The sequence below is a fragment of the Silene latifolia genome, chromosome X (assembly GCF_048544455.1).
Source record: "Silene latifolia isolate original U9 population chromosome X, ASM4854445v1, whole genome shotgun sequence".
NCBI lineage: Eukaryota > Viridiplantae > Streptophyta > Magnoliopsida > Caryophyllales > Caryophyllaceae > Silene > Silene latifolia.
The window spans coordinates 3,058,349-3,074,564 of NC_133537.1; the positions used below are offsets into that span (position 1 = coordinate 3,058,349).

General features: G+C 42.3%; 2 protein-coding genes across 2 annotated transcripts; one reads left to right on the plus strand and one right to left on the minus strand.

The window, feature by feature from the left end:
- Positions 1 to 10,904: 10,904 nt before the first annotated feature.
- Positions 10,905 to 13,245, plus strand: LOC141622259 (protein STRICTOSIDINE SYNTHASE-LIKE 6-like). The gene is made up of 4 exons (XM_074438304.1): positions 10,905 to 11,712; positions 11,814 to 12,121; positions 12,587 to 12,716; positions 12,802 to 13,245. The coding sequence occupies exons 1-4, from the start codon at positions 11,326 to 11,328 to the stop codon at positions 13,072 to 13,074; spliced, it is 1,098 nt and encodes a 365-aa protein (XP_074294405.1). The 5' UTR covers positions 10,905 to 11,325; the 3' UTR covers positions 13,075 to 13,245.
- Positions 13,246 to 13,768: 523 nt separating this feature from the next.
- Positions 13,769 to 15,377, minus strand: LOC141622260 (phosphoserine aminotransferase, chloroplastic-like). The gene has a single exon (XM_074438305.1). The coding sequence runs from the start codon at positions 15,251 to 15,253 to the stop codon at positions 13,994 to 13,996; it is 1,260 nt and encodes a 419-aa protein (XP_074294406.1). The 5' UTR covers positions 15,254 to 15,377; the 3' UTR covers positions 13,769 to 13,993.
- Between the last annotated feature and the right edge of the window lie 839 nt (positions 15,378 to 16,216).

A 16,216-nucleotide genomic window follows, 5' to 3' on the forward strand; every position in this document is an offset into this window, starting at 1 on the left:
CGAATACTGGTTTGTGGCACACCGGCACCTCCAAATATCTTCCGTTGGTGCTCAAACTTTGCGTGGCCGCTTTATCGACGAGGAGCTTTCTATGTGATTTCCGGAGAATTTTATTCCGGGACCTCGGTATCTCGAAAAACCGTGTATTATACACTTCAATTTCAGCCGTTCGGAAGGTCGTACCGGAACCTGTTTATTTTTCTCTCTGTTTTACAATCACGCGTCCGAGTTCATTTCAGGAATCAACCTGTTCGATTTCAGAAATCAACCTGTTCGATTTCAGCCTCAAATAACGAGTTTTAACACATTTTTCACGATAATTCGAGTTTCGGCGAATGCTGGTTTGTGGCACACCGGCACCCCCAAATGTCTTCCGTTGGTGCTCAAACTTTGCGTGGCCGCTTTATCTGACCCGAGGAGCTTTCTATGTGATTTCCGGAGAATTTTGTTCCGGGACCCCGGATCCGAAAAACCGTGTATTATACACTTCAATTTCGTACTCGGAAGGTCGTCTCGGAACTGTTTCTTTTTCTCCCCGTTTTACAATCACGCGTCCGAGTTCATTTCAGAATCAACTTGTTCGATTTCAGAAATCAACTCCGTTCGATTTCACCTCAAATAACGAGCTTTAACACATTTTTCACGATAATTCGAGTTTCGGCGAATGCTGGTTTGTGGCACACCGGCACCCCCAAATGTCTTCCGTTGGTGCTCAAACTTTGCGTGGCCGCTTTATCTGACCCGAGGAGCTTTCTATGTGATTTCCGGAGAATTTTACTCCGGGACCCCGGTATCCCGAAAAACCGTGTATTATACACTTCAATTTCAGCCGTTCGGAAGGTCGTAACGGAACCTGTTTCTTTTTCTCCTTGTTTTACAATCACGAGTCCGAGTTCATTTCAGGAATCAACCTGTCGATTTCGAGAATCAACTGTTCGATTTCGACCTCAAATAACGAGCTTTAACACATTTTTCACGATAATCGAGTTTCGGCGAATCTTGGTTTGTGGCACATCCGCACCCCCAAATGTCTTCCGTTGGTGCTGAAACTTTGCGTGGCGCTTTATCGACCCGAGGAGCTTTCTATGTGATTTCCGGAGAATTTTATTCCTCGGACCCCGTATCCCGAAACCGTATTATACAATTCAATTTCAGCCGTTCGGAAGGTCGTACCGGAACCTGTTTCTTTTTCTCCTTGTTTTACAATCACGCGTTCGAGCTCATTTCAGGAATCAACCTGTTCGATTTAAGCCTCAAATAATGAGTTTTAACACATTTTTCACGATAATTCGAGTTTCGGCGAATCTTGGTTTGTAGGCACACCGGCACCCCAAATGTCTTCCGTTGGTGCTCAAACTTTGCGTGGCCCCTTTAATCGACCCGAGGAACTTTCTTTGTGATTTCCGGAGAATTTTGTTCGAGACCCCTAATCCCGAAAAACCGTGTATTATACACTTCAATTTCGACCGTTCGGAAGGTCGTAAATCTAACCTTTGTTTATTTTTCTCCCCGTTTTTCAATCACGCGTCCGAGCTCATTTCAGGAATCAACCTGTTCGATTTCACCTCAAATAACGAGCTTTAACACATTTTTCGGGATAATCCGAGTTTCGGCGAATCTTTGGTTTGTGGCACACCAAAGACTTCCCCCAACCGTCTTCCGTTGGTACTCAAACTTTGCGTGGCCGCTTTATCTCGACCCGAGGATCTTTCTATGTGATTTCAGAGAATTTTATTCCGGGACCCCAGAATCCCGAAAAACCGTGTATTATACACTTCAATTTCACCGTTCGGAAGGTCGTCAACCTGTTTCTTTTTCTCCCTGTTTTACAATCACGCGTCCGAGTTCATTTCAGAATCAACTTTGTTCGATTTCGTGAATCAACCTTGTTCGATTTCACCTCAAATAACGAGCTTTAACACATTTTTCACGATAATTCGAGTTTCGGCGAATGCTGGTTTGTGGCGCACCGGCACCCCAAATGTCTTCCGTTGGTGCTCAAACTTTGCGTGGCCCCTTTAACTGACCCGAGGAACTTTCTATGTGATTTCCGGAGAATTTTGTTCCGGGACCCCGGAATCCCGAAAAACCGTGTATTATACAATTCAATTTGAGCCGTTCGGAAGGTCGTACCGGACCCTGTTTCTTTTTCTCCCTGTTTTTGAATCATGCGTCCGAGCTCATTTCAGGAATCAACCTGTTCGATTTCAGCCTCAAATAACGAGCTTTAACACATTTTTCATGATAATCCGAGTTTCGGCGAATCTTTGGTTTGGTACACCGCACCCCCAAATGTCTTCCGTTGGTGTTCAAACTTTGCGTGGCCGCTTTATCTGACCCGAGAAGCTTTCTATGTGATTTCCGGAGAATTTTATTCCGGGACCCCGGTATCCCGAAAAACCGTGTATTATACACTTCAATTTCACCCGTTCGGAAGGTTGTACCGGAACCTGTTTCTTTTTCTCCCTGTTTTACAATCACGCGTCCGAGTTCATTTCAGGAATCAACCTTTTCGATTTCAGCCTCAAATAACGAGCTTTAACACATTTTCCACGATAATCTGAGTTTCGGCGAATACTGGTTTGTGGCACACCGGCACCTCCAAATGTCTTCCGTTGGTGCTCAAACTTTGCGTGGCCGCTTTATCTGACCCGAGGAGCTTTCTATGTGATTTCCGGAGAATTTTATTCCGGGACCTCGGTATCTCGAAAAACCGTGTATTATACACTTCAATTTCAGCCGTTCGGAAGGTCGTACCGGAACCTGTTTATTTTTCTCTCTGTTTTACAATCACGCGTCTGAGTTCATTTTAGAATCAACTGTTCGATTTCAGAAATCAACTGTTCGATTTCACCTCAAATAACGAGCTTTAACACATTTTTCACGATAATTCGAGTTTAGCGAATCTTTGGTTTGTGGCACACAAGCACCCCCAAATGTCTTCCGTTGGTGCTCAAACTTTGCGTGGCCGCTTTATCCGACCCGAGGAGCTTTCTATGTGATTTAGAATTTTACTCAGGACCCGTATCCCGAAAAAACCGTGTATTATACACTTCAATTTCGGCCGCTCGGAAGGTCGTCTTTAGGAACCATTTCTTTTTCTCCTGTTTTACAATCACGCGTCCGAGTTCATTTCAGAATCAACTGTTTGATTTGAGAAATCAACTGTTCGATTTCAGCCTCAAATAACGAGCTTTAACACATTTTCACGATAATTCGAGTTTCGAATCTTTGGTTTGTAGCACACCGGCACCCCCAAATGTCTTCCGTTGGTGCTCAAACTTTGCGTGGCCCCTTTAATCGACCCGAGAACTTTCTATGTGATTTCCGGAGAATTTTGTTCCGGGACCCCTAAATCCTAAAAACCGTGTATTATACAATTCAATTTGAGCCGTTCGGAAGGTCGTCTTAACCTGTTTCTTTTTCTCCTTGTTTTACAATCACGCGTCCGAGCTCATTTCAGAATCAACTTTGTTCGATTTCACCTCAAATAATGAGTTTTAACACATTTTTCACGATAATTTGAGTTTCGGCGAATCTTTGGTTTGTGTACACCGCACCCCAAATGTCTTCCGTTGGTGCTCAAACTTTTCGTGGCCCCTTTAATCGACCCGAGGAACTTTCTATGTGATTTCCGGAGAATTTTGTTCCGGGAACCCGGAATCCCGTAAAACCGTGTATTATACACTTCAATTTCACCCGTTCGGAAGGTCGTCAAATCGGAACACGTTTATTTTTCTCTTTGTTTTTCAATCACGCGTCCGAGCTCATTTCAGGAATCAACCTGTTCGATTTCAGCCTCAAATAACGAGCTTTAACACATTTTTCACGATAATCCGAGTTTCGGCGAATGATGGTTTGTGGCACACCTGCACCCCCAAATGTCTTCCGTTGGTGCTCAAACTTTGCGTGGCCGCTTTATCTGACCCGAGGAACTTTCTATGTGATTTCCGGAGAATTTTATTCCGGACCCCAGTATCCGAAAAACCGTGTATTATACACTTCAATTTCAACCGTTGAATGTCGTACGGAACTGTTTCTTTTTCTCCTGTTTTTTACAATCACGCGTCCGAGTTCATTTCCGGAATCAACCTTTTCGATTTCAGCCTCAAATAACGAGCTTTAACACATTTTCCACGATAATCTGAGTTTCGGCGAATACTGGTTTGTGGCACACCGGCACCTCCAAATATCTTCCGTTGGTGCTCAAACTTTGCGTGGCCGCTTTATCTGACCCGAGGAGCTTTCTATGTGATTTCCGGAGAATTTTATTCCGGGACCTCGGTATCTCGAAAAACCGTGTATTATACACTTCAATTTCAGCCGTTCGGAAGGTCGTACCGGAACCTGTTTATTTTTCTCTCTGTTTTACAATCACGCGTCCGAGTTCATTTCAGGAATCAACCTGTTCGATTTCAGAAATCAACCTGTTCGATTTCAGCCTCAAATAACGAGTTTTAACACATTTTTCACGATAATTCGAGTTTCGGCGAATGGTGGTTTGTGGCACACCGGCACCCCCAAATGTCTTCCGTTGGTGCTCAAACTTTGCGTGGCCGCTTTATCTGACCCGAGGAGCTTTCTATGTGATTTCGGAGAATTTTACTCGGGACCCCAGAATCCCGAAAAACCGTGTATTATACACTTCAATTTCACCGCTCGGAAGGTCGTCTGGAACTGTTTCTTTTTCTCCCTGTTTTACAATCACGCGTCCGAGTTCATTTCAGGAATCAACTTTGTTCGATTTCAAAATCAACTTTGCTTCGATTTCGACCTCAAATAACGAGCTTTAACACATTTTTCACGATAATTCGAGTTTCGCGAATCTTTGGTTTGTACACCGCACCCCAAATGTCTTCCGTTGGTGCTCAAACTTTGCGTGGCCGCTTTATCTCGACCCGAGGAGCTTTCTATGTGATTTCCTGAGAATTTTACTCGGACCCCAGATCCGAAAAACCGTGTATTATACACTTCAATTTCAAAGTTCGGAAGGTCGTAACGGAACCTGTTTCTTTTTCTCCTTGTTTTACAATCACGAGTCCGAGTTCATTTCAGGAATCAACCTGTTCGATTTCGAATCAACTTTGTTCGATTTCGACCTCAAATAACGAGCTTTAACACATTTTTCACGATAATCTGAGTTTTAGCGAATACTGGTTTGTGGCACACCGGCACCCCCAAATGTCTTCCGTTGGTGCTGAAACTTTGCGTGGCCGCTTTATCTGACCCGAGGAGCTTTCTATGTGATTTCCGGAGAATTTTATTCCGGGACCCCGGTATCCCGAAAAACCGTGTATTATACAATTCAATTTCAGCCGTTCGGAAGGTCGTACCGGAACCTGTTTCTTTTTCTCCTTGTTTTACAATCACGCGTTCGAGCTCATTTCAGGAATCAACCTGTTCGATTTAAGCCTCAAATAATGAGTTTTAACACATTTTTCACGATAATTCGAGTTTCGGCGAATCTTTGGTTTGTACACCGCACCCCCAAATGTCTTCCGTTGGTGCTCAAACTTTGCGTGGCCCCTTTAATCGACCCGAGGAACTTTCTTTGTGATTTCCGGAGAATTTTGTTCCGAGACCCTAATCCGAAAAACCGTGTATTATACACTTCAATTTCAAATAGCTTCGGAAGGTCGTCACTCGGAACCTCGTTTATTTTTCTCCTGTTTTCCAATCACGCGTCCGAGCTCATTTCATGAATCAACCTGTTCGATTTCAGCCTCAAATAACGAGCTTTAACACATTTTTCGGATAATCCGAGTTTCGGCGAATCTTTGGTTTGTGGCACACCAAAGACCCCAACCGTCTTCCGTTGGTACTCAAACTTTGCGTGGCCGCTTTATCGACCCGAGGATCTTTCTATGTGATTTCGGAGAATTTTATTCCGGACCCCGATCCCGAAAACCGTGTATTATACACTTCAATTTCAAACTAGCCGTCGGAAGGTCGTCATCGAACCTCGTTTCTTTTTCTCCTGTTTTACAATCACGCGTCCGAGCTCATTTCAGGAATCAACCTGTTCGATTTCAGAATCAACCTGTTCGATTTCAACCTCAAATAACGAGCTTTAACACATTTTTCACGATAATTCGAGTTTCGGCGAATCTTTGGTTTGTGGCGCACCGGCACCCCAAAATGTCTTCCGTTGGTGCTCAAACTTTGCGTGGCCCCTTTAATCGACCCGAGGAACTTTCTATGTGATTTCCGGAGAATTTTGTTCCGGGACCCCTAATCCCAAAACCGTGTATTATACACTTCAATTTGAGCCGTTCGGAAGGTCGTACGGGAACCTGTTTCTTTTTCTCCCTGTTTTTGAATCATGCGTCCGAGCTCATTTCAGGAATCAACCTGTTCCATTTCGACCTCAAATAACGAGCTTTAACACATTTTTCATGATAATCCGGAGTTTCGGCGAATCTTTGGTTTGTGGCACACCGCACCCCCAAATGTCTTCCGTTGGTGTTCAAACTTTGCGTGGCGCTTTATCTCGACCCGAGAAGCTTTCTATGTGATTTCCGGAGAATTTTATTCCGGACCCCGGAATCCCGAAAAACCGTGTATTATACACTTCAATTTCACCCGTTCGGAAGGTTGTACCGGAACCCGTTTCTTTTTCTCCTGTTTTACAATCACGCGTCCGAGCTCATTTCAGGAATCAACCTTTTCGATTTCAACCTCAAATAACGAGCTTTAACACATTTTCCACGATAATCGAGTTTCGCGAATCTTGGTTTGTGGCACACCAGCACCTCCAAATGTCTTCCGTTGGTGCTCAAACTTTGCGTGGCCGCTTTATCCGACCCGAGGAGCTTTCTATGTGATTTCCGGAGAATTTTATTCCGGACCTCGATCTCGAAAAACCGTGTATTATACACTTCAATTTCACTTCGGAAGGTCGTAAATTTAACCCGTTTATTTTTCTCTCTGTTTTACAATCACGCGTCCGAGTTCATTTCAGAATCAACTTTGTTTCGATTTGAGAAATCAACCCGTTCGATTTCAAATTCAAATAACGAGCTTTAACACATTTTTCACGATAATTCGAGTTTCGGCGAATCTTTGGTTTGTGGCACACCGCACCCCCAAATGTCTTCCGTTGGTGCTCAAACTTTGCGTGGCCGCTTTATCGACCCGAGGAGCTTTCTATGTGATTTCCGAGAATTTTACTCCGGGACCCCGGATCCGGAAAACCGTGTATTATACACTTCAATTTGACCGCTCGGAAGGAAGGTCGTCTAGAACTGTTTCTTTTTCTCCTGTTTTACAATCACGCGTCCGAGTTCATTTCGTGAATCAACTTTGTTCGATTTCGAAATCAACTGTTCGATTTCACCTCAAATAACGAGCTTTAACACATTTTTCACGATAATTCGAGTTTCTAACGAATCTTTGGTTTGTAGGCACACCGGCACCCCCAAATGTCTTCCGTTGGTGCTCAAACTTTGCGTGGCCGCTTTATCCGACCCGAGGAGCTTTCTATGTGATTTCCGGAGAATTTTACTCAGGACCCCAGATCCCGAAAAACCGTGTATTATACACTTCAATTTCACCGTTGGAAGGTCGTAACGGAACTTTGTTTCTTTTTCTCCTTGTTTTACAATCACGAGTCCGAGTTCATTTCAGAATCAACCTGTTCGATTTCAGAATCAACCTTCGATTTCACCTCAAATAACGAGCTTTAACACATTTTTCACGATAATCGAGTTTCGGCGAATCTTGGTTTGTGGCACACCGCACCCCCAAATGTCTTCCGTTGGTGCTCAAATTTTGCGTGGCCGCTTTATCCGACCCGAGGAGCTTTCTATGTGATTTAGGAGAATTTTATTCCGGGACCCCGGTATCCCGAAAAACCGTGTATTATACAATTCAATTTCAGTTCGGAAGGTCGTATCTGAACCTGTTTCTTTTTCTCCTGTTTTACAATCACGCGTCCGAGTTCATTTCAGAATCAACTTTGTTCGATTTCGAGAATCAACTGTTCGATTTCACCTCAAATAACGAGCTTTAACACATTTTTCACGATAATTCGAGTTTCGGCGAATCTTGGTTTGTAGCACACCGGCACCCCAAATGTCTTCCGTTGGTGCTCAAACTTTGCGTGGCTCCTTTAATCGACCCGAGGAACTTTCTATGTGATTTCCTGAGAATTTTGTTCGGGACCCGAATCCCGAAAAACCGTGTATTATACAATTCAATTTGAGCCGTTCGGAAGGTCGTCTTTGGACCTGTTTCTTTTTCTCCTGTTTTTTGAATCATGCGTCCGAGCTCATTTCAGAATCAACTTTGCTCGATTTCACCTCAAATAGCGAGCTTTAACACATTTTTCACGATAATTCGAGTTTCGGCGAATCTTTGGTTTGTGGCACACAAGCACCCCCAAATGTCTTCCGTTGGTGCTCAAACTTTGCGTGGCCGCTTTATCCGACCCGAGGAGCTTTCTATGTGATTTCCGGAGAATTTTACTCCGGACCCCGTATCCCGAAAAACCGTGTATTATACACTTCAATTTCACCTCGGAAGGTCGTAATCTAACCTGTTTTTTTTTCTCCCCGTTTTACAATCACGCGTCCGAGTTCATTTCGGAATCAACTGTTCGATTTCAAAATCAACCTGTTCGATTTCGCCTCAAATAACGAGCTTTAACACATTTTTCACGATAATTCGAGTTTCGCGAATCTTTGGTTTGTGGCACACCGCACCCCCAAATGTCTTCCGTTGGTGCTCAAACTTTGCGTGGCCGCTTTATCCGACCCGAGGAGCTTTCTATGTGATTTCCGGAGAATTTTACTCCGGACCCCAGATCCCGAAAAACCGTGTATTATACACTTCAATTTCACTAGTTCAAGGTCGTAACGGAACCTGTTTCTTTTTCTCCTTGTTTTACAATCACGAGTCCGAGTTCATTTCAGGAATCAACCTGTTCGATTTCAGGAATCAACCTGTTCGATTTCAGCCTCAAATAACGAGCTTTAACACATTTTTCACGATAATCTGAGTTTCGGCGAATACTGGTTTGTGGCACACCGGCACCCCCAAATGTCTTCCGTTGGTGCTGAAACTTTGCGTGGCCGCTTTATCTGACCCGAGGAGCTTTCTATGTGATTTCCGGAGAATTTTATTCCGGGACCCCGGTATCCCGAAAAACCGTGTATTATACAATTCAATTTCAGCCGTTCGGAAGGTCGTCTGGGAACTGTTTCTTTTTCTCCTGTTTTACAATCACGCGTCCGAGTTCATTTCGGAATCAACCTTGCTCGATTTCGAATCAACTTTGTTCGATTTCAGCCTCAAATAACGAGCTTTAACACATTTTTCACGATAATTCGAGTTTCGGCGAATGCTGGTTTGTGGCACACCGGCACCCCAAATGTCTTCCGTTGGTGCTCAAACTTTGCGTGGCTCCTTTAACTGACCCGAGGAACTTTCTATGTGATTTCCGGAGAATTTTGTTCCGGGACCCCGGAATCCCGAAAAACCGTGTATTATACAATTCAATTTGAGCCGTTCGGAAGGTCGTACCGGACCCTGTTTCTTTTTCTCCCTGTTTTTGAATCATGCGTCCGAGCTCATTTCAGGAATCAACCTGTTCGATTTCAGCCTCAAATAGCGAGCTTTAACACATTTTTCACGATAATTCGAGTTTCGGCGAATGCTGGTTTGTGGCACACCGGCACCCCCAAATGTATTCCGTTGGTGCTCAAACTTTGCGTGGCCGCTTTATCTGACCCGAGGAGCTTTCTATGTGATTTCCGGAGAATTTTATTTCGGGACCCTGATATCCCGAAAAACCGTGTATTATATACACTTCAATTTCAAATTGCTTCGGAAGGTTGTCTGGAACCCGCTTTTTCTTTTTCTCCTGTTTTACAATCACGCGTCCGAGTTCATTTCAGAATCAACCCTTTGTTCGATTTCAGAATCAACTTTGTTCGATTTCGACCAAATAACGAGCTTTAACGCATTTTTCACGATAATTCGAGTTTCGGCGAATGCTGGTTTGTGGCACACCGGCACCCCCAAATGTCTTCCGTTGGTGCTCAAACTTTGCGTGGCCCCTTTTTAATATTTTTCTTAAATCGATTGGTTAGCTAAATGTTCACATATACTTTCTTTTGTTACGTTGTTAGTATTATTACTTTTATTACATTCGTTATTACTACTGTTACTTTCACTACTTTCGCCGTAATTATCGCGACTTTTACTACAGCCGCATTAATATTGATAATTTCACTAATCCCGTTGTTACTACTATTACTTTCACCACCTCGCCCGCTCGTTGTTACTTCTAATACTTTCAGTACCCCGCTTGTTCCTAATATTGTTACTTTGACTATTCAACAGAGTGATTACCATCATATTACCATATCTGTGATTCTCTATATAAGAAACTATGGAAAGGAAACAATAAAAAAGAATGTATTTTTTCACATACAAAATTTACTCTTTCACATATAAATAATAAGGGTAAAGTTGTACCTAAATCAAAATTATTTTTTTGATTTTTTTCAATTGTACTCATAGGGATGTGCTCATGATAATACCTAAATCAATACTAAAACACAAATTCTCATTTAAGACGGTCACTATCCGTCTAAAGCTTAAGACGGGTCAAATACATACCAAATCACCTCACTTATTGAAATTAAAAATAGAAAACAAGAAAAAGGACAAAAAAAGAAAGAAAGGAAAGAGTCCCATAATAACAAGTCACAAATTGGCAACTGATAAGTATTGCAGGGGCCAGGGAAGTAGATAAACTACTATCTATTGTCTAACACGTGTAAAGGCAAAAAGGGTAAGACAGTCTATTGATGACAATATCCCGTGGCTTAGTCGTTTGGTGCCGTGAATTTATCAACACCCTTTTTATATGATCGCACCAAATAACTCTGTCGTAATATAAATATTTAAGTTGATGTAAACCCCCTAAATCAGAGTGTTATTGTCAGAAGCAACAGCATCCAAGGCGTTGCCCGTCAGCCTCGCTCGTTGCACACATGCAATTCTCAATGCCATTAACAATAATACTTAAACAAGTGGCATCAGTTATGACATTCTCAAGGCAACAATACAGCTGCACAACTTGCACTTATTTAACTGTTAACATCTTGTAGGCACGGAAATTTTATTAATGTATCAAAACAAGAAAAATAATTATTGACTAAGTCATCAACCCTCCACCAAATATGGACATAGTCATGGAAAGCAACTACGGAGTACTTCCTAAAGTAGAAGATATTATTAAACAGTGATCAGGATTCATCATTTTGTATTTAAGCATTTCAGCATCCTGTAATCCTGTAATATAATCTAAAAACCAGCATGAAGATTTGTTCATCTAAGTTTATAGCATTAGTGTTTGTACCTGTATTACTTTCTGCAGTTGTGCTTGTGTACCGCGCGCACCCGTTCCACCCTGCACCGTTCCCACTTCATGAGTTCACCCACCGGGAAGAACGCAGGGACCCAGCTTTAGTTGATGCGCGGATGCTTGACCGCTCCCATTTTGTTGGCTCCCCTCACTTGCAGGGTCCTGAAGATCTGGTATATGACTCGAATACCGGCTTGCTCTATACTGGGTGTGTTGATGGCTGGATCAAGACCTTTGACTTGAATGCTTCGGTTTTACGTAACTGGATTAACACTGGCGGTCGTCCCCTTGGAGTTGCTCTTAGTGGGTCTCAACTCATTGTCGCTGATGCTTACCAGGTTTTGTACCCATTTCCGCTCTTATCATTTAACGCTGTAACAGCAGCATCCATCTCTGCTGGTATTAGTTTACGGATTTATATATTTATATAATGTTTCAGGGCTTGCTACGAATAACCGAGGACAAGAAAATAGAGGTGCTGACAAATGCAGCAGAAGGCTTGAAATTCAACTTAACAGATGGGGTAGATGTTGGAAAAGACGGTACAATTTATTTCACAGATGCTTCATACAAGTATCAGTTCCATGACTACTTGTACGACATATTAGAGGGCAGACCGCATGGTCGACTTCTGAGCTTCAATCCTAACACCAATGAAACTAAAGTTCTACTTCACAACCTCTATTTTCCCAATGGAGTAGCCATCTCGCCTGATCAAAGTTCTCTCGTCTTTTGTGAAACTCCTCTGTAAGTTGACCTTTGGCTCTAGAAACTCAAAAACTCAGAATTGATGATATACCTTAGTGTTTGTGTGTCGATATACTCCCTCCGTCCCGGTCAATTGTTGTCCTTTGATTTTGGCACAAAGACCAAGGAAAGGGAAGGGAATCAATAACAAAATGACAAGTGGAAGAAATTGAGTGTGAATGATTAAATTGCTCATGAGGTTAATTCTAAAAATAGAAAGGACAACAATTGACTGAGACACCCTAAAATGGAATAGGACAACAAATGACTGGGACAGAGGGAGTATATACCTTATACCGCATCTGAATAAACCTCCTCGGGTAATGCTGTTACAATAGTACATTCTACCCATTTACCTGCAACCAGCAGGAATTTTTGAGGCACCGGGATAATGTTGTTCTTATACTCAAGTACTTGACCACCAGATAGTTAAACACTCTAATCTGCAAGGTAAAAAAAATGCAGGAAAAGATGCAGAAGATATTGGCTACAAGGTAGCAAGAAGGGTAGTGTAGAGACATTTATCGATAATATACCTGGTTTTCCAGACAACATCCATTGCGATGGGGAGAACTACTGGATTGCAATATCTTCGGTAACACTCAGTCTCTTCTTGCTCCTATGAATTATGCATCTACTTCGGAAAATAAATGCTTACTTATTTTTATGATGGATGGCAGTCACTTAACCCATATCTAGAATATGCAAATAAACTTCAGTTCGTAAGAAAAGTCATCATAATTGTGGAGAGTTACCTCAGCCTGTTAAAGCATGTACAAAAAAATGGAGGAGTTTACGGCGTGGATTTACAAGGAAACCCAACAGCACATTTCTATGACCCGGCACTGTCGCTGCTCTCAGGTGCTGTTAAGATCGGCAATCAAATATATGTAGGTTCTCTGCAGTATCCACATATTATTGGCTTCAACATGAGCAAGTCACAAATCTCATAACCAGCTGTGAATTTTCAGAACAATGAGGCATTTAGCCTTCTCTAATTACATTTACTTTTTGTGTACATTCAATGTGAATTACGGAGAAATTTCAATAATCTCGAAATAATTCATTCATACATGCTGTATTAATTCCTTATTTCTTACCAATTGTTTAACAATAATACTGTATCAGAAAGCCTTCACAAGAATATTAGCTGTGTGAATGATGCTTCCGTCATTCCGGTCACTCCCTTTTCTCAAAGTTTGGAGATAACTGTGCAGGGTAATCTTTGAAGTGATGTCCCTCCCTAGTCTAGCAAAAACCTTTGAGCTAATGTGTCGCTATCACTAATACAGTCACATACTCGGCTGAATCTGATTGATTTCCTATATAATGTTCTTCTGCGTGTAAGACGAAGAGGGGGTAGGGCTTCCTATATAATTTAGCACAATCCAAGAAGCTTGGGTGCTAGATAGTGTATCAGTACTCTAATGCTAACGAAAAACTAGCCATTGACATTGTCATTACCGCTGCACCAAAGAAAGACGCTAGCATTTGACAGTAACAAAAACTGCCTAAAACAAAACACAGTCTCATCTAGAACACTGGTTGCCATTAACAAAGCCTAGCCATGGACATTGCCATTACCGCTGCACTAAAGAAAGACGAACATTTGAAAGTAACAAAAGGTGCGGAAGAGAAAACACAAACTCGTCTAGAATACTAATTGCCATTACCAAAAACTAGCTATTGCCGAAGCAAGACCTTACATCAATTCAGGATACAGGGTTGCTAAGATAAAAAAAAGCGTAAAAGAACGAAATTATTCAACCAGCCAGAAAACAGTAACAAACTAACAATCCATAACAGAAAATCACAACAAGAAATAAAAAACAACAACAGGAAGACGAGATAGTAATCGAGTTATGGATACAGTTAACCATGATGAGACTGAAAATCCTTCATAAACGCAACCAACTTCTGAACACCAGCAAGAGGCATAGCATTATAAATAGAAGCCCTCATTCCGCCAACAGACCTATGTCCTTTCAGAGCAACCATCTTCTCCTTAGCAGCCAACTTGATAAACTCCGGCTCTAACTCCGCGTTAGCCAGAGTAAATGGCACATTCATGAGTGACCTGACTGATTTTTCGACAGGACAACGGAAAAATCCCTGACTGTTATCAATAGCATCATACAGTAACTGTGCTTTGGCAATGTTATTCTTTTCAACCTGTGATAGTCCACCTTGCTGCAACAAATCCTCGAAAACCAGACCGCACATGTAAATACCGTAACACGGAGGTGTATTATACAGCGATTTGTTCTCGGCATGGATCTTATAATCGAACATAATCGGAGTATTTCCCTGCGCATTTCCGATAAGATCTTTTCGAACAATAACAATGGTGACACCAGATGGACCTACATTCTTCTGCGCACCAGCGTAAATAACTCCGAATTTTGATACGTCTACAGGCTTAGAACAAAAATTGGACGACATATCCGCGACAAGAATACCGTCTTTATTAGCAGGGACGGGATAATCCTTAAACTCGACACCGTAAATCGTCTCATTAGCACAAATGTGAAGATACTTAGCTTCAGGATTCTGTTTCAGTTCAGAAAAATCCGGAATTCGGACATAATTGTCCGATTTTCCAGACCAAATAGTCGTTACAGACGAATACTTGGCCGCTTCTTTAGCGGCCTTGTCTCCCCAGGATCCCGTGACTAAATAATCGACGGGATCCTTCGGGGAGACACATAAATTAAGAGGCAGGGCGGAGAATTGAGAAGTCGCTCCGCCCTGTAAAAACAATACAGCGTACTCAGATGGGATATTAAGCAGTGATCTGAGATCGGATTCGGCTTTTTCGATTATTGAAGTGAATTCTTTCCCTCTGTGGCTCATTTCCATTACACTCATGCCGGATCCGCCCCAGTTTAGCATCTCTGATTGCGCCTTTAAGAGGACTTTTTCAGGAAGTACGGCTGGACCGGCCGCGAAGTTAAAAACCCGGTCCGATGTTGTTTTTGTTGTTGTTGCGGCCGGGGCTGAGACGGAACAACGGATGGTTGTAGTTTTGCGGATGACATTGAGATTGGGATTATGAGTTTGTGTGAGGTGGGATTGGTGAAGGGGATTGAAATGGGTTTTGAGGAGGAGATGGGTGTTGGAAGTGGCCGCCATTGTTGTGTAGAATTGAAGGAAATGGGAGTGAGTGGGGGAAGAGATTTAAGGGTTGTTGGATTCGTTTTGTTGGTATTAAATAAAGAGGGAAAATGAGAGAGGCTGCGTGACAACTTTGAAGGGGTTGGTGAAGAGGATTTGGGAGTAGTAGAAAATAGAAATATTAAGGAAAAAAACAAAACAAAATTTGAACTAACCTTGTCAACAAAATAATTAGGGGTGTTCATTCGGTGGTTCACTGGTCCAGTTCAAAATCAGACCGGACCGGACCGGTCAGGATAATTTAGTCTAGACCAGACCAGACTGTACTTTATTTGGTCAGTCTACACAGTTTACCTATTTACGTTAGTTTTGGTGTTTGGTCTGTCTACGGTCCACCTATTTACGTTAGTTTGGTCCAGTGTTGGGCCAAACCGTGGACCAAACTTATGTTAACGTAAATGAGGTTCTGGTCTACGATCCACCATTTTACCCTTATTTGGTCTTCGATCCATAGACTTTGTTCTGGTCCAGTCCGATCCTATCCCAGGCCGATAAACACCCCAAAAAAATAATAGTATAACAAATTTTAAACCATTTTTAAAATTGAAGGGTAGTATGGAGAGTTCTTGGCTTTAATAATTTGTGTATTTACCTTGGAAAGAAGGAAAAATAATTATTGTGTATAAATAAGTGTCCCTAAACCACCAAATCATGGTTTTGAACGCCGGAGTTGAGGTCATCCCAAGGCCTATCTCTGGTGATTGATCGCATCTCATCGCTATTTCCTTCCCTTCTGTTTGGACCTCGACTTTCATCCTCTTGACGACGTTCGGTTTTGATTGGACCGTCCGATGGTCTTATTGGCTGTCTACCTGGTATTTCTCTGAAGTTTCATCAATCAAGAAAAGCAAAGATGGGTGTTTTCCTATCGCCAGCACTACTCGTCCATTAAAGATTGTTGTGTATGTTGAGTTTGAAGTT